Raw genomic sequence first — 23,504 nt, 5'->3', positions numbered from 1 at the left:
CTATTACTGCCTCGCAGCGTTCTCGCATACTCTTGCATATACGTTGTATGTCTTCAGGTGAGAGCTTGGCCCATTCTTGATAGTGAGATTGAAGGTAGCAACACCTTCTGAGATGGACATGGATAGCCGGAAGGGGTTAGCGTAATTACAGGGGTTGTCAAAAATATGCCCAGGACTGTATGCCTTGGCATTCTCATGCTCAATATGGCACGCGCCTCACTACTTTCCACGTACTGAATGCTGGTCAGCAGAGGTGCACAGGCCCGCGGCGCAGTGATAAAACCCCAGACTGATTTCTCTACTCGTCCTCTTCCTTTCTTCCTCATACTTGTGAGCATTCCACCTCCCCACCCCTAATTTTCACCACAGCTAACATGTTCTTAGACCTTGTTGGCCTGAGGACGCTCACGAATGTCCAAAGGTACATAGATCGGCTGCATTGCACATCGCGGACCGAGACATGTATGCCTCTCCTTCGGGGGCGGCACTGGCGCAATTTTTGCTGGCCCAGCGTGCGCAAGTACACCTTTTCATCAGACTCGAGCTCGCCGCTTGACACTGGAGAAGAGTCTCATCTTTCCATCCATCGCACACATCGCCAAGTACTTACTCTCCACCCGCACCTGATGTTTACTTGATGATAGAGTCTTGACGACGGTTGTGGCACGCTGCTGCCTGCACTGGAGTGGACGCACTCCGGCAGCTTGTACCGCAAGCAGGTCACATTGCGACGGGTGATTGAAACATACAGAAACACGAGCTTCGTGACGGAGATTGAACACATGGCACACTCTGCCACCGGGAAACGAATTGCACATTCCAGCATGTTGCTCTTTCCATAGATCTGCTGATCTGGTTCGAGGAGGTGCAACTTCGGCGTGGACGCGTGAGGGTGCAGGAGTTGCTGCTGCCATATCGGGATTCAGTAACATCTGCGAAAAGGACAACGGAGCGCGGTCTCAACACAGCACCTGAGACTCTCTAGTTCATGACGGACACACGCTCGATGATCGTATGTCTGGATGGAATGGGTGATTTACTTGTTCATGAACGGAAGTTGATGAAGGTCAATGTCGCACTCACGGCACGTTTAGGCTCTCCCTTTCCCTCGACCATCACCATCAACCGCAAAGACGCTACGTGGCAGTCTGATCATCACACACTAATTCAAGAGCATGGGAACAACGGACTTGGGCATTACGGAGGACTCGCACCCTCGAGGCGCTACATATTCTCCCCGTCGACGGCGAGACTATCTGATGCGCTTTCGAAAGAGCAAGGACATGTCACAGCAGCGCTCTGGGGGAAGCATTGTCGATAACACAAAAGAACAGGCCATGTGCTGCGTCCGTGTCTGCTTCTACCACAGACCATGTGCGTCGCGTCTCGACGCGTCGCTCGATCATTACAACCGACCTTCTACTCGACGATTCTCTCTCATGCTGCTGCAGTGCTTCTTGCGTACAAAGCAAGGCACTGCATCATCGAAGAGTCGACGACAAGATTGTCGCAGCCACAGGACGTACGCCGTTGGCTGGAGGGATACCCACGAGGCATCGAAGGCAATGGATCATTCGCTGTCTAGTGGACTTCCGCACATTCTTGGCAATGCATCACTCTCCGATTCTGCCATCGAGGTCTGCTTCGTTAGCTGCCACTTCTTGCCAACAATTTGATGCCCAAACATGTTCACCGTCGTCCTATCCTGGAGAGCCCATTTAACGTTGGCCCTGCTCCGGAATGCTCATTCACATATACTTTGGCGTATCGGGATCTTAAATACATGTGTATATCATAACACACCTACGTGGGGCGGAGCGCAGTGCATAGCGCAAGGACAGAAAGACAGATTTGACAGAATAGTAGTGCTGTAGAAGAAACGAAGGTCGTCCTTGACGATCCTATACATCCATCCAGCCGAACTCTATTGTCAACAGCTCTGGAAAGCTTGCCACCACCTCTCATTAAATGTTCATTCGAGTCGCGGACGACACTCCATCAATGGCACCATCCCATTCCCAAGCTCCAGTATACAAATCAATCCACCCTCAACCACAACGCCCCCTCTTCACCCTCCCAGCCGAGCTCCGCCTGCAAATTTACTCAGACCTCTTAACAATCCCACCCAGCAGCAACAGCACCAACGACACATGTCTCAACGCCGTCAGCATCGCCTGGTCCTCCTCGTCTCCTAACCCAACCATCCTCTCCATCCTAGCGACATGCCGCCGACTGCACCATGAAACAGCCCATCTCTTCTACAGCCTGAACCGGCTGTACATCACCAACCGCCAAATCGCCAACATCAGCCATTTGCACTCTTTCTTCCGCACGGTATTGGTGGATAGATTGAGGGGTGTTAGGGAAGTGGTTTTGGCGGTTGCTACGTTTGAGGTATGTGTCATGTCACAGTCACATTTCCCGGGTATATGGCTATGTTGTCGCTTGCTGACAGAATCTGGATGCGTAGGATGTCATGAGTGGATGGAGACTTGCCAGAGATGCCATGCCGAAGCTTGAAGTGTTGGAGTTTGTGATCAGGGTGGCGTTTGATCTGGTGGAAGATGCTGAGAAGGGGAAGGGGGAGTTTTTGAGGGAGTTTGGGACTGAGGGCGCTGGGCAGAGTGCAGGACCGCGGCTGAAGGAGTTGAGACTCACGCACAAGTGGGCTAGTCAGTTGAGTCCCACAGATCTATGGGCGTGGAGGATATTTGGTGAGGAGATGAGTGCGGTGCTTCCGTTCAGGGTGATTACGTGCAGACCTTGATAATGGTATCTGGAAGGACATGGTAATATTGACATTGAAGGGTATCATTACTACGTCAAACCTACTCATTCGTCGTGCCGAGCCTCCTCGAATCACTGCCAAACCTGCTTGCGCCTGCGAACCTGACACTTTTAGCTGTCCCTCCTCCTGTGATCGAACGTCCAAGTATGCTATTTCGCAAAGCAGAAGGTGGCATTGGCGTTACACCGCCAGCCCGAAGCTTTCTGGAAAAGGGCGTGATCTGAGGCGTCAATGCATCAAAAACATCGCCGCCCTCAGCTGCCTCCTCAGCAGGCGCTGCAGCGGTTGTAGGCGCAGGTGTGGTAACATAGTAAGCAGGATCGAAAGCCATGGGCGTAACGTGTGCTGGCGTTGGCAAGGGACGAAAGCGACCTGTACGGCGAGACCGTGAAGGCGTGCGCATGTATGCAGGTGTTGACGTCTGTGCTGCTGGTGAGGCTGTCGGAGCAGGCCTTTCGACTGATCTTGCGGCTGCCCGACTCGCAGGCCGAAGGCTTGGACTGTCGGGCTCGCGTTGCTTGCTCGACTTTGCCGTCTTTCGCTTCCCAGCTTCAGAAGACCAATGTCTAAGCATGTGCTTGATGTGTTGATCACGATTGCGAGCTGCTAGGGCATCGGCGCTTTCGCTCTTTCGAGCTGCAGTAAAGGTGACCCACTGCATTTTCTTCATCGCATTAGCCAGCAAAGCGAGATCAGATTCCTGACGGAAAAGCAGGGCTTGTTCCTCCATCTCCGAGAGCTCAACACCTTTGTTCACCACAGCAGACAGCGCTGAGCCGAGCAGTTTCTGGTGGTCCGCAGCAGTCGCTTGGATCTGGAGGTCGACGTAATGAGCAGTCTTCTCTCGCCATGTGTTGAAGCCCTGTATGCCGACTCGGAAAACTCGTGTTAGCGCTCTTTGCTCAGCTTCTGCTCGTAGCTGAGCAAGGCTCGAAGCCTTTTGTCGCAACATCGCAAAGGCATGCCCAACGACTCTGGCTTTGACGCGGGCTCTGACCTGAGCATAAGCCTCGCGGCGCCTTTCATGCTGCTGCTCCACAGTGCGCTCGTGCCACACTTTGAGCGTACGCGTGCATAAGCAATAGAACCGGGCATCTGCTGCCCATTTGGCTAGCTGTCGAGCATGCACGGAACGCTGCTTCCATACCGTAATCACATCTGGCAAAGCACGACTATTCGAAAACTCCGTCGCAGCACGTTCGGCGTCCTCACGGTTGCGTACGGCGATGTTGAGACTGCGCATTGCTGAAGACAGCTTGAGGCGCCTTTGACTGTCGGCGAACCTCATGCTGGCCTGCTCAAGTGCGGCATCTTGCAGCAGCCTTCGATCATGCCACGTAGTGACGGCGCGCTGAAGAAGCCTCGCATCTTTCCATCGTTGGAACTGTTGGGCCAACATGTTCAGCTTCCAGCTCAGCAGGCTGTCGCGCAACACACGCTCGTCGATGCGCTGTGCGAGAGTACGGCAACGGAGTGTATCGTTCCAAGTGGTCCATGCGGTTTGTAAGATGCGCTTGCGGTCAATCTCAGACGCTTTTCGCGCGATAGTAAAGTTCGTGCGCCACGTTGTGAGCGCGCTTTGCTTCAGTCTTGTGTTTATCTTGAGCGATAGCCTTGCGGCGCCTGGTACCAGCTTGGCGTGTACTTGTAAGGAGTGCATACATTCCGTGATAAGCTTACGGCTGTGGTAACTTCCAGCATAGTCGGCCATCTGCCGTCGTTGAGTGGTGAGCTCGCGAAGCCTGGCAAAAGCGACTCCTGTCAGACGCCGAATATGAACGCCTTCGGCTTGACGTTCCTGATCTTGGTGAAGTTCCAATTTGGCATGCCACAGCTGCAGGGCCCGTTGTCGCAGTCTCTCCTTGTTTTCGTTTACGGCCCAAGTATTGTGACATCTCCGTCTCCATATCGACAGATACTTCTTGGTCAAATACTTCTCGTATTGTGCCCCTGCTTGCTCGCGAACAACTGCACTGCGGATAGCTCTCTCCCGCCACAGACGCAAGAACTTCTTGCATGAGAGACTTCGAGCTTTTAAGGCGTTGGCTGCAGCAATCTCGCGCCAGCGACTGAAGTATCGCTGTCGCAAGATCTGATTCTGGGCGAATATGGTTGCTGCTTGATCGACACCAGTTTTCCTATACCAGTGCGTGAAGCTTTTGCTCATGATCCAGAGGTCACGTCTGGCGTGTGCATGCTGGGCGAGCTGTTCAAGCAAAATGAAGCGGTTGCGCTCTTCTTGACGCAAGACGAAGAACTCGCGTACTATCTCGAGACACGGCCTGAGCAATTGTCGTCGATCATGAGCAGTGGCAATGTCTTCCGCCTCCATCCTTTGCTCGGCCAGGGCTTGTGCTTTGCGATGCCAGTTCCGAAAGCATGTATTTCTGTGCTTGAGAGCGGAAGTGTATGCAAAAGTGTCGGCGTTGTCGTCCATCTGCGTAGGTGAAGGGTCAAATAACAGGGTGCGGTTCGGCTGCTCTCCATAGTCTGAAGCGTAATCCGACGAGGGCGATGCCTCTTGGTAGTGCTTGGGTGCTGGCTGGCGCGACCCGACATATGGTTGACTGCTGCTTGCGCTTACTGACCTAGGTCTGAACGTTGGCGCGACCTCTCCAGGTCCACGGGCTTGCTGTCTGACAGCTCCGTGCGACGGCCGTCCAGGTGACATCGGAGCAAGGTGAGATCGCTCGCTGAGGAATGTCTCGTCCAGCCGAGCATCGTCGAAAGATACCCTTCGCCTAGGCTGTGGCTCGTGCTGTTTGCGAGTACTCTCTGGTTCCTCCAAAGATCGCGTTATGCCCTCAATGTACTGATCACCCTCCTCGTCGCCTTCCGTATCGATCACTGTAATGCCATGTGCCTCGAGTAGATCTCTCAGGTAGGGAACAAAGTTGGTAGCATTGCCTCGACGATGTTGTCTTCTCGCGCTCTCGCCCACGCGTAAGATCCACCGGTATATCTCGTTGTCATGACTGGAGTCCAAGCCTCTAGCCTGAAGCTCCTCATCGTAGGCGTCGAAGATGGCTTTGATCGGCGGGTCATGGGTTCGGGACGCAGCTTTGCAGATGTTGTCGAGTATTGCGATTTCTAGAGATGTGTTAGCTGTCATGTGATACACCTATAAGTGACCTTCCATACGATCATCTGTCAGCCCTGGCAGCTCTTGGTCGGGAGGCAGTCCATTCATGTGAGGGTCCTACGCAGGATGTCGAGGGTGTCGAGCTTGTTTTCGGCGGACGCGCTTCGAGTATGGGACGGTCATCTGGTGCGTCTTTCCATCTGCTGTGAATAGACTGCTCGCGCTGTGTGCGCTGTGAATGCGCAGTATGTGCTACAAGATGCGAATGTTGGTGGATGTAGGACGCGGCTCAAGTATTCACGTATTGTTACGCGCCTGTGTTGTTGTTGTTGATTGGCGCGCATTGGTGAGTGGGTAGAGCCGTGAGCTAGCGGCGGATCTAGCCGGGCCAATCTCCACCCATGTACACTCACAGGGTCCACAGACATCGTTGACGTGGTGAACCGATCGTCTTTCACTTTCACACCAACATCACACAATGCCCGGCAGAACAAGACCCATCGAGAAATTTGCAGAAGCAGCAGCCAAGTGCTCGCCTGAGGTGTGTCATTGTCATAATCGTCAGAGCTCACACACAAGCTGACATCAAACAGGGCGCAGTCTACGGCAAGTGCGTGGCGGCATCATACCAAAATGTCAAGAAAGATATGTGTGCGAGAGAGTTCATGGCATTGAAAGACTGCTATCTGGTATTGTCTCTGTTATGTGCGTTGAAGATACAACGCTGACATATATCTCAGAAGGCCGCAGGCAGAAAAGCGTAAAATGCATATTCGGCATGATTCCACCGCTGTCATACCACCAGATCTTCAACCCACGTCGAATGATCTAGGAGCATATAAAAGTCCTCAACAGCCCTCATCGCCGTGATGCAGTATACGCAACAGGTCAACGAGTACAACGCACGAAGCCGCAACGGGGGCGCATCTTCATTCGGCTCATTATTGGGATATTGCCCAATCAACGCTGTGTCCAATCTCGGTACCACCCCACAAATGACTATGACTGCTTTCAGCAGTATCCTCCTTGTAAAGCTGAGCTGAAAGACCTCGGGCCAGTAGTGGACCAAGTCGGAGCGAATTGGCCTCCTTTTTAGTGTAAGACCGATCAGGACTCCAAGGCAGAGCGAGTCGAACACTATGGCGACATCGATTGAGGTGACTGTGACACGCCAGAGCTGCACACAGATACTTTTCGACTTCGAATTCGAAAATTGTGGGCGGCGACAGAGCGGACAGCTGGATTGGTCGTTGTCGACGAGGGCCTCGAGGCATGTCTTGCAGAACACATGCTGGCACCTCAGCTCGACCGGCCCTGTATGCTTGTCTCTACTTCTGGGTCAGAGCCACAAATCATCGACGCTCGGTATTGAACAGAACTTACCTGCAGAAAGCGCAGACCTCATCTTCGTCCAGGATGCGATCACAGGCCTTCACCGTCGACAGGAACTTTTGTTTGGAGGGTAGCTGAGTACCGAACCGATATCGCCAAATTCCCACCGCGACGGTAGCCGCCAGCGCGGCCACCGTTCGTCGCATTCTGAACAGACGAGCGCAAGTAAAATCTTGACTCGCGTGTTGGTTGTCGAGTTGCTTGAAGTGTGGTCCACCGCTCGTGCGATAAATACTTGGCCGCAACTCATGAATTGGCGGCCTAGCTGAAAGCGCGACACTCGCTTACATGCACGGTGGCAATTCGAACAACTTAGCCCGCTAAAATCGAAGGCTGCATTCACTACGATGTAATCGACACAAGGTACAGACCAGCAGATGTAGGCCGCATCTCAATGCCATCACAAGTTCTGGTCGACACCTGACATGCATTGCCCTTTCAAAAGCATGTGTATCAGAGTGTTTGCAATTGCGCCAGAGGGATTCGCAAGAGCTCACTTCAAGCACATGAACGACTAACATCATACTGACCTTAGGGCTGTCAGTGCCCTACGAAACCACTCGTGCCAGGAAGCAGACTCCCGTAGAGTCGTACCGATGGATCCCATGTACGCCCAAAAGAAGTTGCAACATATCCTTGTCAATGGTCCATTATGGTCGACTGCTCGCGTGTCTGTCAGGATCTTGCGACTCGTCACACTCATCGCCATCGAACGCTAAGTGCCTGCCGAACCGATCATCCAGCATCATGAGTGACCATCTGCCGGCTGGAGATGAGATGCCTCAAGAGTGAGCGTGTGAGCGATGGTCCAGGCCTGGTGGCCCAGCTTGCTGCCAACTAAAACATGTTGTTCATAATGCATCACATACTCAGATGCACTCCAGCGATGACTCGGTGCCGAAAGACATACACGGCGACTTGACAATTGCATAAGAGTGCGCCTTGGCAGGAATATCACCAACACTACGAGGTATGGCATGCTGTGAACACGAACACCGCCACGCTGCAAGCTATTCGCAGAATTAGGTGCAGTCAGCCTGGATAACCGCCGCCAAAAAGCGCCTTTCAAAGAACTTGAGAGATGTCTTGGCTCACCCGGCCGATTGCTGGGCAAAATTCTGTACGATGCGTATCTGAACACGATATGTGAAGACTTCTCGTGTCGTTTTGCTACCGAGCTGCCGTTCCATCCGAGCACCGACGCGAGCAAGACAGGGACATCCGGACACGGCGATACCGAATTGGCAATGTTGATCGCCAATAGACTTTATGACGCCGTTGCTTTCCCTGCGAACGCCACAATCTGTAAGGTTATGCCTGCTATCATTCAGCCCTGCTAGTCAGGTTTCATGGTACGGCCTTTGTATAGCGCATACGGTTCAGCTGGGCGAAAGTCACCGCCGTCGACGTGCACACACAGTCTTCGGGCCCAGAGCGCCGTTGGCGTTGGCGGTTGGCGGAGACGTTATGAATACCGACAGCCCCAGGTCCAGTGCAGTCCAACAGGCACAGCAATGGCTGCATGGACGTTGCATACATCTGATAGCACTGAACCGCTGAGTCCTCGACCCGTCGACACAAATTCCATCTCATCGCGCTCAACGAGCCAAGGACCTCTAGAGACCGAGAAATGTCGTTTCGTCGCACAGCTTCCGACGACCGCGAGGAGCGACCAAGATCCAGAGAAAGGACCCGAACCCAACGATGCCGTTGCCAAAGAGGCTTTCTCTGTGTTTTCGACGAATCAGAAACGAGTCATCGTGGTCGTAGCGTCGCTTGCTGCGTGGTTTAGGTACGCCCCAGAGCGTGACGGAGATATCGCTCTTCAATTGAACATGCCTCAACGTGATGAGTACTAACTGACAGGCGGCAGTCCAATGACCGGAATGATCTACTATCCAGCATTGAACAAGATTGCGAGCGACCTACATGTAACAAGCAGCCAAGTCAACATTACTGCTACGACATACGTGGTGAGTATGACATATGGACGTGTTGCAGACATCGACTGACTTTCGAAAGATCATGCAAGGACTAGCACCAATGATGGTAGCAGGCTTCTCCGACAAAGCTGGTGAGATCTCGTTGCTTCCTTGCTTCTGATATGTGCTGACTCTGGCTAGGCCGACGACCTGCTTATATCGTCTGCTTCACCATCTACATACTTGCCAACCTTGCTTTAGGACTGCAGAATAGCTACACCGCGCTTCTGATTCTCCGGATGTTCCAGTCAGCCGGCATCAGCGGGACCATAGCTCTTGCCAATGGTGTTGTTGGTGATCTCATTACTGCCTCAGAGCGTGGGCGTTACATTACGTTTTCATCACTTGGCAGCATACTCGGACCAACGCTATCGCCTGTCCTCGGTGGTCTTCTCAGCCAGAATCTTGGATGGCACTGGTAAGTCGCATGCACACACCCTTGTTCGGGATATGCTAACACCTGCAGGATCTTCTGGTTTCTGCTCATATTCTCGGCTTGTTTCTCAATCCCTCTTATGCTGTTCCTCCCAGAGACTTGCCGCAAGATCGTGGACGATGGCTCTGTACCGCCGCCGTGGTCTAGCTGGAACATTACGGACCACCTCCGCTCCAAGTCGACAGCTCATAAGGGCTTGCCTGTAGACGAAAAGAAGGCATTGCGTCTAAGGGAGAATCACAGGCTCGCCATCCCAAATCCGATCTCGACACTGGTCGTGCTAGCAGATCTGGAGACTGCATTGCTACTAATCACCAACGGGCTTGCAATGGCTTGCATCTATGCCGTCTTCGCTGGAAAGTCTTCGATGTTTCGCGAACTGTACGATTTCGACGAGCTACACGTCGCCTTAATGTTTGTATGTCTTGATATCCTGCGATCACGCACTACAGATGAACTGACCATTATCAGCTTCCCATAGGGATCGGCGGTGTATTCTCCGCATTCACTATCGGATATCTACTTGACTGGAATTACAGGAGGCATGCTAGACATCTCGATGTGCCTTTGACCCGCAATCGACAGACCGACCTCTCCGAATTCCCTATCGAGCGTGCCCGACTGCAAGTCGGACTACCGATGTTGATCCTTACAGCTCTAGGAGTCATGGCATATGGCTGGTCCGTGAACTGGAAGATCACTCTCGCAGGCCCGATCATCTCTCTGTTGTTCTTGGGCTGCTGCTTGATAGGAGCCTCTGAGGTGCTGAATGTCCTTTTGGTCGACATATATCCTGACCAGCCGGCTACTGTCACAGCAGCGAACAACCTGGTCAGATGCTCGCTTGGCGCAGCTGCTACGGCTGTTATTAGGCCTATGAGTAATGCTATGGGGAATGGGTAAGTGCATCATTACAAAAGTGTTATGCCGAATCAGCTCTCTGCAATGTGTGGCTGACTAAGCTCAAAGGTGGGCCTACACAACACTGGCGATCATCTTTCTTATCTCGTGTCTTGGTACGTACTCGGAGGATATCAGGCATCGAGCAATGACTTTGACTATGGTGGACCGCGCGAGACATGCGCTGCATGCCGCACTCTATGTCCACTATAGTCTAAGACACTGCCACGTGGTTATCGAGTATGGCTAACACCCTTCTGTTTGCAGGGCCGGTAGTATGCATGCGTTATGGTATTGCTTGGAGGAGAGCTAAGAAAGAAAAGGCAGAGAGCAAACAACGACAGAGTAATGTACAACAGTGATATGCTGATAATACGGATTGAGGACATTAGCCGCCCAGGATGCCGGCTACCATTTTTGAGGACAGTCTTTTCCCCTCGACTATAAATTTCCTCAGTAAGACTTGCAAGCTTCCATCTCACACATTAACCAACCCAACCTACAACATGGAAGACTGCAAGCATTACACCGGACTTGCACTGGCCGTTGTCGCAGCTGTAGTGGCTTACCGCTACATCCCAAAAGCAGAGCGCAACAGCCATAAATGCGCACAAAGACTTCCCAACCGACGGGAATTCCTTGACCATCACCTCCGCAAGACTGTCAACGAACCGACGGAGGACTGCATTATATGCAGAGATGCCCCCGACAAGCCGGTCCGAAGCGAGCTTTGTGGACATATCTTCTGCGAGGAGTGTGCCAGGTGAGACCGCCCTCCTGAGGTGTTGCATGATGAGTCATGCTGACATTTATGTTCTAGAAACTGGTTCGCCGCGAGACTCGAGAACAATCGCTGTCCTCAGTGTCAAATGATAGTGCTAGCTCAGGGAACGGGGACATCTGAGCTGTTGCTGAGCACCACGTTCACCGCGGCTGTTTTCTTAGCCACCATCATCAATTGGCAATTCGTCACCTGCTCCGCCTGGCAATTTCATACTATGGACTGGCAAAGATTGCTCGTGGCTGCGAAGTTTATCTCCTCGATCTCGGCGCTGACCGTTGGCACTCACTTTGGAGTCGATTTGATGCGGACCAGCGGTGCAGATTGGTGGCGGATGCTCAGCATGGGCGGATACACAGACGGCCTTTGCGCTGTAGGGATGTTGCTCTGTGGTTGCCATGAAGCAGCCGATATGCTACATTTACTCTGGGTCAGATCATATATCGTACCAGTTCTGGTCGTTATATTGGTTCTGCTAACAGATGAAGAGCTACGAGAACATCCGTGGGCATGGAAAGACGGTTGATTGCGCACGAGCTAGAAGGCATTTTTTTCATGGATCGGGAGCATCGAAGACACACAGCTGCAGCCAGGTCAGCCATGAATTAGGTAGTATCGCAGACTGACAGCTACAGTACCTAAGATCACCTGTGAGCGCGATCGCCCGTTACTTTGAAAGGTCTTAAATGGACGAAGCGCGCATTCACTCGGGTATGCACAATTTCACGTGTCTGTGCGCCCACGAGTATAAAGCCGAATCTTCCCTCCTGTCTCGCAAATTCCATCAACTGGAAAAGCATTGACACAATGACGGGCGCCATCTCAAGCACTGCAGCTGTGTCGGGCTACATCGCATGGCGCTGCATACCGACCGCGAAGCCAGACATCAACACACGCAAGCTACCGAGCCGCAGGGAGTTCTTCAGTCATCACCTGCACCGGATCGGGTGGCCCACCAACAACGTGTGCATCGTCTGTCGTGATGCCTGCAACTCCCCTGTTCGCATCAAGCTCTGCGGTCACATCACATGTGAAGGCTGTCTGAGGTTAGTCGTCCATTCCTCGACTCGAGACAGTGTGCTGACTCGAAGCAGGGACTGGTTCTCACCAAGACGAGGAAACAAGCGCTGCCCACAATGCCAAGTCGAGGTGCTGTACGCAGAGACTGACATCTCAGAGGCTATCCTCAGCATCATCTTCACGGCCGGGGTGATGAGCTTCGTCATGGCGCTGGTATTCTCTGTCTCACGCAGCATCCTCTACCTCATCGTGATGATCGCGCACTTCGTCTTGGTCCGCGAATGTGGCACTGGCATGCTATTTTATGGGGGAAAGTGGTGGCAAGAAATGACTCACGGAGCGATGATCGATCTCGTCACAGGCACGGTGTTTTTGGTGGGTCCGTGGTGTCTGGTGGCCTTCTTGTTCTCCCTGTTCTGGCTATAGACCTACATCCTTGGTGCCTAGCTGAACAAACTGGCAAAGGCATGGATTATCAAGATTCGCTTGAGTTGGCCCGTGGCTGGAGTCGACGAAGGAAGTCGATTGTGAGAATGGAGGCCAATGAGCTTGAACAAGGTCCGAAAACATCAAGCAGAATTGGTACTTGCTGACGGCGCCTTTGACGAGCAAAGTGATCGGAAGTCTAGCGGGAGCGTGTGTATTGGGCCTTCAAGACAAGAGAATGGATGTTCACTCGAGAAGCGCGATTAGGGTGCGCATTCACTGAATCATGTGAGGCGTTTTTAAAGCCCAAGCGCCCACCTTTACCCACCAGTCATCTCTTGCTAATAGCAGATCATCTTCCATTGACTCAAACCCTCACAAGGCGGAGCAACGACCAAATGATTACCACGATACTCGTCGCAGCCTTGGTGGGCTATGTGGCATTACAGTGCATCCCTAAGGCGACTCAAAGTCTCTCCCGACTCGCGCTATCTTCTTCGAGAAGCATTTCCACCGAGTGCGTGGTCGGGTTGAGGATGACTGTATCGTGTGTCGCGACGTGTGCGAATTGCCTGTTCGCATCGACCCATGTGGGCATGTTATCTGTGAAGGTTGTGTAAGGTAAGACGGGATACTCCTCGGTTTGCGACTCGACGTGCTGACTTTTGAATAGAGACTGATTCGCTGCTGGTTGCGAGAACAGACGCTGTCCACAATGCCAGGCCATCGTGGTGGCTCCAGAGGCAGGAAGGACTGAGCTTCTGCTAAGATACACCTTCGTGGCAGCGGTTTTCAACACTACGGCAGCCATCATTCTGGCGTTCAGCTATCATTCGATCTACCTGGTCGCGGCTCCAGTTTGCTGGCGGGAACTTTACTATTGCACACGTGCAGTGCTCGATGCAGGTCCAGACTTGTGGCGTCAAGTGTCGAATGGTCCTGATCACGATCGCTCCTGGGCGAGCTTCGTCATTATCGTTCCCTGGCTGGCAGTGGCGTTGTTGTTTGGTAACTCGATCATCTCGAATGGTCTGTGGCATCTATGCCGTATGCTAATGCAGTAGTGGCATGAGGCACACGTCAGGGCTGCCCATTAGCTATGCACGCTTGCTGCCTTGATCTGGTCGTTCTCTCTTTGCACCCCGAAATATTGTCGCACTTCTGGTAACAAGGGATTACAAGCTGCGAGGAGCACACTAATGAATTTGACCTGCACCGTTACGAGATCTTTCGAACGGAGTATACGCGCTTGCTCTTTCGGGCGACGGCTTCGGACTAGTTCGAATCACCACGGAGGACCAGACAATGAATATAACGAGACTTGTGTTCCGATCGTACAACAAAGAGATCATCCCCATCCGCTTGTATCCTCTTTTTGCATTCACTCAGCACTATGCAACACACGACACACGAATGACACATGTGATTAAACGCTAGTGCACGGACTACATCTCAGCTGTTCTGTCCTCGCGCTCGAAGAGCTGCACGAACCATCGACGACATGTTCTCTCTCGTCGCTCTATTCTTCACCGCCTCTGCACTAGCCATCACCGCACTTTTTGCCGCGTGGTGCCACAGCATTCTCGAGGCGCTCGAAATCCTCGCGCTCGTGTGCATCCCTCCAGTCGTGCTGTACTGGATTGGAACTTGCCTGCGCTGGATCAAAGGCTGGCTGCGCTGGTCGGGACTCCTCAAAGGTTGCAAGGCTAGCAGACAGCGATCTAAGGTTGTTGCAACATGAACGCAGTGTCTTGAGCTATGGCACTTCGAGTATGTGACACGGACTGGGCTGGGCGTATCGGGTGGAGATGTGTGACATAGGATGCTGAGTCGAGTGAAAGCCAATGTTGATGGAGTTTCAAGCAGCATAACAGTGAAATGCATATATGTGTTCATACAGCAACGAAAAAGTCATAACCTACACATACATATTTCATCCCATCATCATCATCATCCCATATCCCTTTGTACCTCCCCCAATCCCACCACCCTTCCAGCGCCCTAATACAACTGCCCATAAAACGAATCATCTCTCCGTACCTCCGGTCGATTCGCAGCTTGCCCCGCTTGTCTCGCCTGCTCTTGTGTATCACCAGCGCGGCCCGCCCCTACGCAACGAAACGACAAACTCGTCAGGATCAAGCTTCAGGCCCACGTTCGGATAGTCACTCCATCACACCTCTCTTCTCCTGCTGTGTCTGCCCAGGAGCAGCGGGGCTTTGGATGCCTCTGAACGTCTTGTTAAACCATCCGCTAACGGCACCGCCTTGGCCGTAACCTTCTGTCTGGCTTGCTCGGCGGTCGGCGTAGTCTTCGCTGCCGCGTTTGTGGTGGGTTAGGTTACTGAAGAGGCCGGAGGAGGCTGCTGAGGACTGTGATCTGTGTGAGCTTATGGAGTGACTATGTTAGGTAGTATGATGGTGGGCGTGGACTTACTCGGCGTCTCGCCGTGGTGCTTGGGGAGGCAGGAGATGCTGGATCGTTGCTCAATGGGTTGCTGACAAGTGACTTGTCGCTCTGGCTGCTGGTCGATGCTCTCCGGACTGCTTCGATCACGCCAGTCCCTCCACTGCCTGACATCTTCCTAGCTGGCTCATGGACTTCCTTTCCTCGCTGAAACATTCCTCGGCGATCTTGCCATGGTGCTGTCGGGGTTGAGTTTGGGCTAGACATGATGTTTCTGGCGAGATCAATAGCAAGAACGATGAGATAGTAGTCGAGGCAAGTCGAAGCAGGTCAGCTCTCTTTATTGTTACTGGCAGTCTGCCCACGCTCAGGCTATCTAATAAGCAACGCACATGATTGTCACGCTACGCACATGCTTGCCAGATAATGCGGGGTAAGCTGGACGATCGTGCAGCTTGATCGTGTGCTCATCGCGTCTTGATTGCTGTATGAGGCTAGCAAGATTCCGGGGTGGTGAGCTCACGAAAGTGGCATGCGAGAGTTCGTGTCACCGGTGACGTGTGATCTATTCTTGAGATGAATTGAAGAGGCCTGCCCAGCCTGCTGTGATTCAATCTGGCAGCTACTCCATCGTGGCTCATGATGCTGTTCTTGGGAAGGGAACTTCAGGTCCGGCAAATGTTAGCCACTGTCGAGGACCAGTAAGCACCCGAGGTGTTGAACTCAGCTACCGGGAGGGGCAATAGAGGAGGTATGTTGGTGCAAAGGAACACTGTATCATAAGAGCGCCGCAGTAAGTATATTGCGCGCCCTCGCCAACTTCAAGCTGTAAATCGCCACCATGTCGTCTCAGCTTCGCACCGCACCAGTCGCTCCAGGAATCGCATTCATCACAGGCGGAGCCAGAGGACTAGGCAATGCCATCGGCGTCGCATTCGCGAAAGAAGGATCCAAAGGCGTGGCACTCGTCGACATCTTCGCAGAAGGCAGCGAAACATTCAAGAAAGGCAAGGAAGCTGTCGAGGCATTCGGTACCAAATGCATCATCATTCGCGCCGACGTGACCAAGGAAGAAGACGTAGAACGAGCCATCGCCAAAACAGTCGAAGAGTTCGGCCGCATCGATTATGCGGCAAACTTCGCCGGAGTCGTTGGCCCGCTAGCCATGTCCTGGGATATTGCGCTTGAAGATTATAAGAAGGTCATCGATGTGAATCTTACTGGCGTATGGGTATGCGTGAAGCATGAGCTGAAGCAAATGCTAAAGCAAAGCTCGATTGAGGGCGTTGAAGAAGGCCGAGTGCCGCAGTTAGGCTCCATCGTCAATGCGGCCTCTGTCAATTCGATCCAGGCAGGTGCTGGTACCAGTGGCTACACGAGTGCGAAGCACGGCGTGGTCGGCATCACCAAAGCTGCTGCACTTGAAGGTCGAGGCCATGGAATCCGTGTCAACGCAGTCTCCCCGGGATTCTTGACGACGGATCTGTTGAAGTCGAACTTCGAGGACGGCTCTCTACCTCCAGAGGCTTGGAAGGTCTATGAAGCACGTCAAGGGCGCATAGCCAGTTTCAGCGAAGTCGGGGACGCAGTTGTGTTATTAAGCACTCCACGGATGAGCTTGGTGAATGGTGTGAATCTACCAATCGATGGGTTAGTCGTTCTTGCGCCACTTTGACGTTGTACTGTGCTGACCTCCGCGGTAGTGGCTTCACCATCAACGAGAACACGCTGTAAGCTGAAGATGATGGACCAGATTAGCCAACTTGTATGTACGCGCAAAGGCGACTGCGAGGGTACACTCGCCGTGAAGGCGGTCATCGTATTTGTCCTCTGCATATGCTATGCTACAGTCCCCATTCTGATAAGTGAATGCAAATCCGCCGGGGATGTGCCGTCACCATGCCCATATCAGGCCGCCAAGAAGTACAGTAAATGCTCTCACATAAGACATTAGACAATTGACACAGACGAGCTGTTCCAGTATGCACAGTGTTCATCAATATGAATGCAGCGCTCATTCCCCATCCTTCTGCACAGGTATGCCAGACTTGCTCGCCGCTCTTCTCTGCCAAAACCAGCCACCTGCGGCTGCCGGGGCAGTCTCTGACTTCTTCGGCAGTATGATGTTGGGCTGATCTTTCTCTTCTGAAGGCGTGGCAGCAGCGCTACTACCGCTCCTGACAAAGCCATTGGGTGCCTCGAGTGCAGGTGTTGGTGGCAAGCTGAAAAGTGTGGTGCCAGCAGGCGCGAGTTGCGAAAGCCGTAGAGCCTCGGTCTCGCTCTTTGCAACCTGTGCCGCCTCTGCTGCCTTGACAGCCTCTGCTTTTGCAGCTTCCATTTCGGCCTGTAGTCGCTTCAATGCCTCCTCTTGCTTCCGCTTGCCAACCGAGAGCGCCTTCTTAAGCTCGTCGACCTCTTGGCGAGCTTGAGCTTCTGTCGTCTTCGCGTTGACGAGCTCAAGCAGAAGCGCATCTTCTGGCACTGGCTCATGTTGCGTTGTGGCAAGGACTTCCTTGGTGGCCAAACTCGTTGTCCTGCGAGCAAAACCCGTTCGCGGCACAGATAGTGGATCTGCAGAGGGAGCAGCCGTTGTGACTGGGGCAGGGGCGGCCGGCGAACCAGATACTGGCGACGGCTCCTCTGAAGAGCCGCCACTGTCTTGACGGACTGTAGGTGGGACCACTTCCATGTGCATCGACATCGTGTTCCGCGATCGCAAGCTGTGCATGGATGAGCTGCTATCCCTTCGGCCAAGCTTGAGCTCGCGAAGCCCGGATGATGAGCCAGCGGTCATGCTCGTAATGCTACTTTGGCGAGATTTGGCATCTGCATCCTTTCTGCTCAATGTCGGGACCTCACTCAAGCTTTCAGCACGCTGCAACCTCTCCTTTCGATCGATCGAGCGCGCTTGTGCCTTGAACTCGCCCAGCTGGTGTTCAAGCTTTTGTCGGGTCTTGAACTCCTCAGCCACTCTCGTTCTGAGCTCGTTGACCTCCAATTGAAGGTCTTCGCTCTCAGACTGGAAGGTGCTCACGGATGCTTCTGCTGCTTCCAGACGGCTCGTCAGATCTTTCGAATGTTTGGCGGCAGCTTCCAGCTGCTCTCTAGTCCGTGTAAGATTGCTCCGCAGTTGTGCTTTAGTCTCTAGGCTGGCGGAGAGTCTGTTGCTGTTAGAAAGGCGATCTTGTGCCTTGTCAAGCAGTTGATCAATCTCGCTCTTGGGTTGTTGCTTTTCAGCCTCATGTTCGACATCAGTCCGACTGCCCACACTCAAGGGTCGACCCTTGGTCGGCATCTCTAGCTCCATTTTCTTCTGCGGTGGTGGCATAGTCCTCCTGCGATCGTCTTTATCCGTCTTGCGAAGATTGCTGACCAATTGACGCATCACGCGTTGGTCTTCACTCCTCTCCTCACGCTCGCGCTGTAGCATTGCTGCTAGTTGAGCATGCTCGCGCTGCATTTCCCCAATTGCGATGAGAAGGTCCTCTACCTGAGCATGCAGCTCCATCGTTTCCCTGCTGTGCAAGCTGGATCCTGGTGCTATGGACTCCGCCTTGGACCTGGTACTTATCGAGTCAGCCATGCTTTCGCGCATGATTCCGTTGGCATCTGCAGTTGGGGTATCCGGCTCTGTCAACCCAGTTGACGCTAGGCTGACAGCACTTGAGCCCGCCGTAGATGTGCTATCCTCGCTGCTGTTCGTGTCATTGGCCATCCCAATACTCTGCTTGCTGGGACTTCGCCGCAGGAAGCTGGTCGGCCGACCGAACAGGCTGTATCCACCAGACGCGGTATCTTTTTCGGCTGCTGGTGGTGAAAGGGTCGAGACGCTAGGACTCGTAGAGTGTGTGGGCGCTGTACTCGCCTTGCTGGGTGTCGCTCCATGTCCAGGTGCCCAGATTCGGCCCAGGAAACGCGAAGCCGCTGCCTGAACGTCCGGTAGAAAGCCAGCACTTTGTCCAACGGTCTCCGAGGACTGGATGTCGAACTCTTTCTCCAGCTCTGCAAGACGCGTGTGTGTTACAATGTCGCCCAATGATGTGAAGTCATCAACCAACATATCGGCATCACCGCCATAGCAATCCCACATCTCACGTCCAAGCAACAGCTGCATCACTTCCTCAAACTCGATTGTCGCAAGCATCTTCTCTTCGTGTCTCCTCATCAAGGCAAGAGCGACCCGCATCACCGTCTCGTTCGCACCTTCGGCAAATATGACATCGTAGATGCGGAATAGCATGTCAAGTGGACAGGTCACGGCGAAGCAAGACAGGAACCACTGCGATAGATATGCTGGCTCGATGCCAAGCTCGGCAAGATGCTCGTGTAGCTTCTTGTGGTGCTGCTTGAGCAGGGAGGAGAATTGGTAGATTCTCATGTGGAGGCCGGAAAGCGAGGGGAGGAAAGAAGGTCGCAGCGAGTAGTGATCCATAAGCCTACGAATATGTCAGTCATGTGTGCCAATCAATAACGCATCCATTGTCGTCTTACCTTGTCAGAACGCAGAAAGCATCGCGCTCTGGCATGTTCATCAGTAGCGGACCAACCAAGAAGCCCAGTCCTTGACAGTAGCCAATGTTTTTGTCTTGCAGCGAGAAGCACTTTAGTACGCGTCCCAGCATCTGCTGACCTTCGCCGTCTGCCTCTCGGAACAGTTCCACTCCAGGGAAGGAGCGACCGACATCTTTGTTGATGATGCCTTCATACGGACTCTTCTCGTGCACAAGACGGTCGAAGGCATCTTCAAGATCTCTGTCGCGCGCGCCTGCTAGTGTTGTCCATACGACTCCTCGTAGTGGTGATGGAATACCAGCTCGAATCTTCGTGGTGGTCAGCGTTGGCAGACGAGCAGCTGTGCTTGGATAGTCTTGAACCAGTGCAACCCAGAACTCGAGCTCAGTCATGGGCGGAGCTTCTTCAGGAAAGCCGGTATCGGATGCCAAGCTAAATCGGATGGATGGAGTCGAGGTATCCTTGCCACAGACGAGCTTCTTGAGATGAGCCATGCTTGGCGGACGACTTGCAGCACGAGCACGAGCAGACTTGCCGGTCTTGATTGATGCTGCCATTGCACCAGCCTCGATCTTTGCGTTCTCCTGCTCCAGTCTGGCCAGCAAGAAAGCCGTAGACTCGTCGTTCGCATCCTCCTCGAGATCTTTGTCAGCCTTTTCCTGTTTCTCCGTCTTCTCCAACGCCTGCCAGTCCACCTGGACGTCGTCATCTGATGAAGAGCCGTCTGACGTGCGTTGCGATGCTCCACTTGTGCTGCCGTTTCTCGAAGCGTACGCCGACTGTCCGGGCTCTAGCATATCGATCGTGTCTATCGAGGCATTCGTCGACCGCCGACCATGCTTGATCTCATTCGGGTCAAAGTTGCTGCTATCTCTTGTCCAGAAGTGTCGGTTGTCCCCTTCAAGCTCCATGGCAGACATGGGCTGTATGCTCTCATCTGAGGCGTCGAACAGTGTGCTCGGCCTCTCAGGCGGTGCCCACTTGTTTTGTAGGATATCCAGGCTGCTCACCTTCCGCAGGTGCCGCCGGACACCGCTCACGCGTGGAGTCGCCAGGACGTCTTCCACCTCTTTGGTCGATGGATGGTCGTAATCCACGCTGCTCTCAGACAGGGCAAGGGAGCTCATAGAGTCACGGTATGGATCGTGCAGGTCCCGCAGCTCGTCATGGGGAGTTATCGGCGTTGTGGGATCAGTCGGCGTGTCTGGCTGCGGTGAGGTCGAAAGTTGTTCGGCAGGCTCGTCGTCTGTGGTAGTTGTAGTGGTGGTAATGATAGCTGGTAGCGGCTTTGTCGCTGTCTCTTGCGTCGGCGTTGAGATGTCTTCGTTGGTTGGTGTGTCTGCACGCGTTGTCTCATCAATGTGCAGCATCGGGGGCTGTGTCTTGGGTGATGGATCTTGTGCTGGCTCTTCTTGTTCATGTGACGACGAAGTTGGGCGGGCATGCTCTTGCTGGACAACCGCCATATCGACCAACGTCTCGTGTTCCATGGCTACGAAAGGGTCTGAACCAGCAGGCCCCTTGAGATTGTGTCTCGAATTACCTCCTCTCCGCAGGATCACATGCAGTCTCTCTGTCTTCAATGCAAAGAATAATCGTACAGCAACAACGAGCGTGCGGTTCGGCGCGCGGTCGAAAGAGTGAAGACCGGTCACAGACCAGAGAGAGGCGTGAGATGCCGCTCCAGCACAGTGGACCAGACGCTGGACCTCATGAAACGGCGAAGATATCGCGAGCACTAAGCTGGGATAACGATGCACGAACCCCTGAAAGCTTGTCGCGAGATCTCCGCGCTTGCCACGCTGAGGGAAGAGGGGCTGCATCACTGACCCTTCCCCATCCACACATCTTCTCCCTCTACACACACCCCGTTGGCAACGCGTAACGATACCACAGACAGTGTGGGCGTACCATGGTGCAGCGTGGGCTAGCACGTTGTGAGAACTCCTTGCACAAGCCCCGACCACCGCCAGGGGTCGCGCAGAGACAATGGTCCACCTTCACCACCTATAACCTCGAGACTCGAGAGACCATAACACTGTACTCTTCGACGACCATTTCGAGAATCTGGCTTCGGCATCTACGGCTTGCTTTGCTTAGGTGTTTCCAACGGCTATTGTGGGAAAGCATGCCGGGCTTTTGCCTTCGTCTAATCATCCCGCGAACGTTAGGGCTCAAGCAGCCTCACCCCCAATCGACGTTATGAGCCGACGCACCAGGAGTGTCTTGGCGAAAGGTCGCGCTGGAAGGCGACCTGGCCCGACATCGCTCTTGCCTGTCTCTGTATGAATCTGTCTATCTCAGCATATCCCTATATGGCCATGCAAGATGTTGTCGGAGCACCAATGCGATATGACGTGCCGGGGATCACGAAACTCAAAGCATGCGCCTCACCCGTCTGTTTCCAGGAACACCCGCAGCATCGATTCACGACCGCATCGTGCTCACAGGCCAAGCGGAGTCCACTCTCTGCATTGCAAGAACCCCGCCTGTACAACGTCACATCTCAAGGTAATGTCTATCTACACTGTCCATCCTCTTCCATTACTCCTCCCCTGCCAACAACGCCCACGATGATGTTTCATCCCATCAATAGCATCGCCTTGGCGTTGACGCTCACCATACAATGCACCGTTGGCCAAGTCTTCACAGGACCACAGGATCTTCGCGTCGAGACCGCATTGACATTGGACGTGCCATGTAACGGTGTGAGCACCACTCCAGATGGCCGCCTGTTCTTAGTCCTGGCTCGTGTCGACGGCTCGAAAGGACCTGCAGTCGTCGAGTACAATCGAACAACGAATGAGATGACAGCATACCCCAACGAAGCATGGAACTCCTACCAAGACGGCGACGATCCATCGACAAAATTCGTGCGCATCAACTCACAACGTGTCGGCCCCGATGGCCATCTCTATGTCGTAGATGCTGGATCTCCATCCTTTGGCGAGCCAGTGATACTGCCAGAAGGCCCAAAACTTATTCAGATCAATGTCAACACGAACGAGGTATCCCGTGTGTACCCGATGGGTAACGTCACGCGCTACAATAGTCTTCTCGACGACGTTCGCTTCAATCCAGCAACTGGGAAAGCACACCTAACAGATGCCGGCTCGCCAGGCTTGATCGTGCTAGACCTCGCAAGCCGCATTCGCGAAGAGTCGTTGAGGCAGGTGCGGAATATGGCACAGAAGGGGCGACCCCAGTGTCAGCAGAAGGGTCGTATTTGGTTCAGTCTGCGAACGGAGAGTATCAGTACATCCATGCCGATCAGCTTGAAGTATCTCCAGACGGCAAGAATTTCTACTTCTCGCCTGCGAACGGTGGCCTTTGGAAACTGGAGACGAAGTGGCTGGATCAGGCTTTCTACAATACTTCCCTCGCAGGCGCAGAGCTTGCTTCGTACATTGAGCCATACTCGCTCACGCCTTCGACTGATGGCACTGCGATTGACACGAATGGAGTGATATATGTCAGCGACACTGATAGTCAGCGGATCATCTCTGTGGCGAAGAACGGGACCAAGTCACTTCTGGTGCAGGATTCCAGGCTGTTGTGGGTTGATGCCATGTGGATCGAGGGCACCAAATTGTGGCTGCCAGCTGCGCAGCTCAATCGTGGAACGCCGTTTGGGAACGGGCAGGTGAATATCACGAAGCCACTGTATGTGTATACGATCGACATCGGGGTTGGTCCGTCGCCGATCGACCATGCCTAGGATTGTGTATGGATACATCTCCATCCCGCAGTTTGCCTGTCCGAACTGTACTCGGCCACAT

The 23,504-nt window shown here is 53.5% G+C and overlaps 10 protein-coding genes across 10 annotated transcripts; 6 read left to right on the top strand and 4 right to left on the bottom strand.

The window, feature by feature from the left end:
- Positions 1–1,968: 1,968 nt before the first annotated feature.
- CLAFUR5_11929 (uncharacterized protein) lies at positions 1,969–2,767 on the top strand (the record flags this gene model as incomplete). Its single annotated transcript, XM_047911077.1, has 2 exons — positions 1,969–2,394; positions 2,471–2,767. The coding sequence occupies 2 exons, from the start codon at positions 1,969–1,971 to the stop codon at positions 2,765–2,767; spliced, it is 723 nt and encodes a 240-aa protein (XP_047767566.1).
- Positions 2,768–2,828: 61 nt separating this feature from the next.
- Positions 2,829–5,978, bottom strand: CLAFUR5_11928 (uncharacterized protein; the record flags this gene model as incomplete). Its single annotated transcript, XM_047911076.1, has 2 exons — positions 2,829–5,878; positions 5,930–5,978. The coding sequence occupies 2 exons, from the start codon at positions 5,976–5,978 to the stop codon at positions 2,829–2,831; spliced, it is 3,099 nt and encodes a 1,032-aa protein (XP_047767567.1).
- Positions 5,979–6,348: 370 nt separating this feature from the next.
- On the top strand, positions 6,349–6,634 carry CLAFUR5_11927 (uncharacterized protein; the record flags this gene model as incomplete). Its single annotated transcript, XM_047911075.1, has 3 exons — positions 6,349–6,411; positions 6,464–6,559; positions 6,611–6,634. 3 exons carry the CDS (start codon positions 6,349–6,351, stop codon positions 6,632–6,634), a joined length of 183 nt encoding a protein of 60 aa, XP_047767572.1.
- A 1,977-nt stretch (positions 6,635–8,611) lies between these two features.
- CLAFUR5_11926 (MFS-type transporter M6) lies at positions 8,612–10,583 on the top strand (the record flags this gene model as incomplete). The annotated part of the gene is made up of 6 exons (XM_047911074.1): positions 8,612–9,054; positions 9,136–9,235; positions 9,285–9,336; positions 9,386–9,662; positions 9,711–10,098; positions 10,152–10,583. 6 exons carry the CDS (start codon positions 8,612–8,614, stop codon positions 10,581–10,583), a joined length of 1,692 nt encoding a protein of 563 aa, XP_047767573.1.
- Positions 10,584–10,981: 398 nt separating this feature from the next.
- On the top strand, positions 10,982–11,887 carry CLAFUR5_11925 (uncharacterized protein; the record flags this gene model as incomplete). The annotated part of the gene is made up of 2 exons (XM_047911073.1): positions 10,982–11,343; positions 11,401–11,887. The coding sequence occupies 2 exons, from the start codon at positions 10,982–10,984 to the stop codon at positions 11,885–11,887; spliced, it is 849 nt and encodes a 282-aa protein (XP_047767574.1).
- Positions 11,888–13,273: 1,386 nt separating this feature from the next.
- On the bottom strand, positions 13,274–13,534 carry CLAFUR5_11924 (uncharacterized protein; the record flags this gene model as incomplete). The annotated part of the gene is made up of 1 exon (XM_047911072.1): positions 13,274–13,534. The coding sequence occupies one exon, from the start codon at positions 13,532–13,534 to the stop codon at positions 13,274–13,276; it is 261 nt and encodes an 86-aa protein (XP_047767575.1).
- A 1,438-nt stretch (positions 13,535–14,972) lies between these two features.
- Positions 14,973–15,480, bottom strand: CLAFUR5_11923 (uncharacterized protein; the record flags this gene model as incomplete). The annotated part of the gene is made up of 2 exons (XM_047911071.1): positions 14,973–15,179; positions 15,244–15,480. 2 exons carry the CDS (start codon positions 15,478–15,480, stop codon positions 14,973–14,975), a joined length of 444 nt encoding a protein of 147 aa, XP_047767568.1.
- A 574-nt stretch (positions 15,481–16,054) lies between these two features.
- On the top strand, positions 16,055–16,947 carry CLAFUR5_11922 (Short-chain dehydrogenase; the record flags this gene model as incomplete). Its single annotated transcript, XM_047911070.1, has 2 exons — positions 16,055–16,863; positions 16,917–16,947. 2 exons carry the CDS (start codon positions 16,055–16,057, stop codon positions 16,945–16,947), a joined length of 840 nt encoding a protein of 279 aa, XP_047767569.1.
- Positions 16,948–17,227: 280 nt separating this feature from the next.
- Positions 17,228–21,215, bottom strand: CLAFUR5_11921 (uncharacterized protein; the record flags this gene model as incomplete). Its single annotated transcript, XM_047911069.1, has 2 exons — positions 17,228–19,649; positions 19,705–21,215. 2 exons carry the CDS (start codon positions 21,213–21,215, stop codon positions 17,228–17,230), a joined length of 3,933 nt encoding a protein of 1,310 aa, XP_047767570.1.
- Positions 21,216–22,298: 1,083 nt separating this feature from the next.
- On the top strand, positions 22,299–23,443 carry CLAFUR5_11920 (uncharacterized protein; the record flags this gene model as incomplete). The annotated part of the gene is made up of 2 exons (XM_047911068.1): positions 22,299–22,959; positions 23,016–23,443. The coding sequence occupies 2 exons, from the start codon at positions 22,299–22,301 to the stop codon at positions 23,441–23,443; spliced, it is 1,089 nt and encodes a 362-aa protein (XP_047767571.1).
- Between the last annotated feature and the right edge of the window lie 61 nt (positions 23,444–23,504).

Source organism: Fulvia fulva, chromosome 10 (assembly GCF_020509005.1).
Source record: "Fulvia fulva chromosome 10, complete sequence".
NCBI classification, from domain to species: domain Eukaryota; kingdom Fungi; phylum Ascomycota; class Dothideomycetes; order Mycosphaerellales; family Mycosphaerellaceae; genus Fulvia; species Fulvia fulva.
This window is presented reverse-complemented; position numbering and strand designations above follow the sequence as displayed.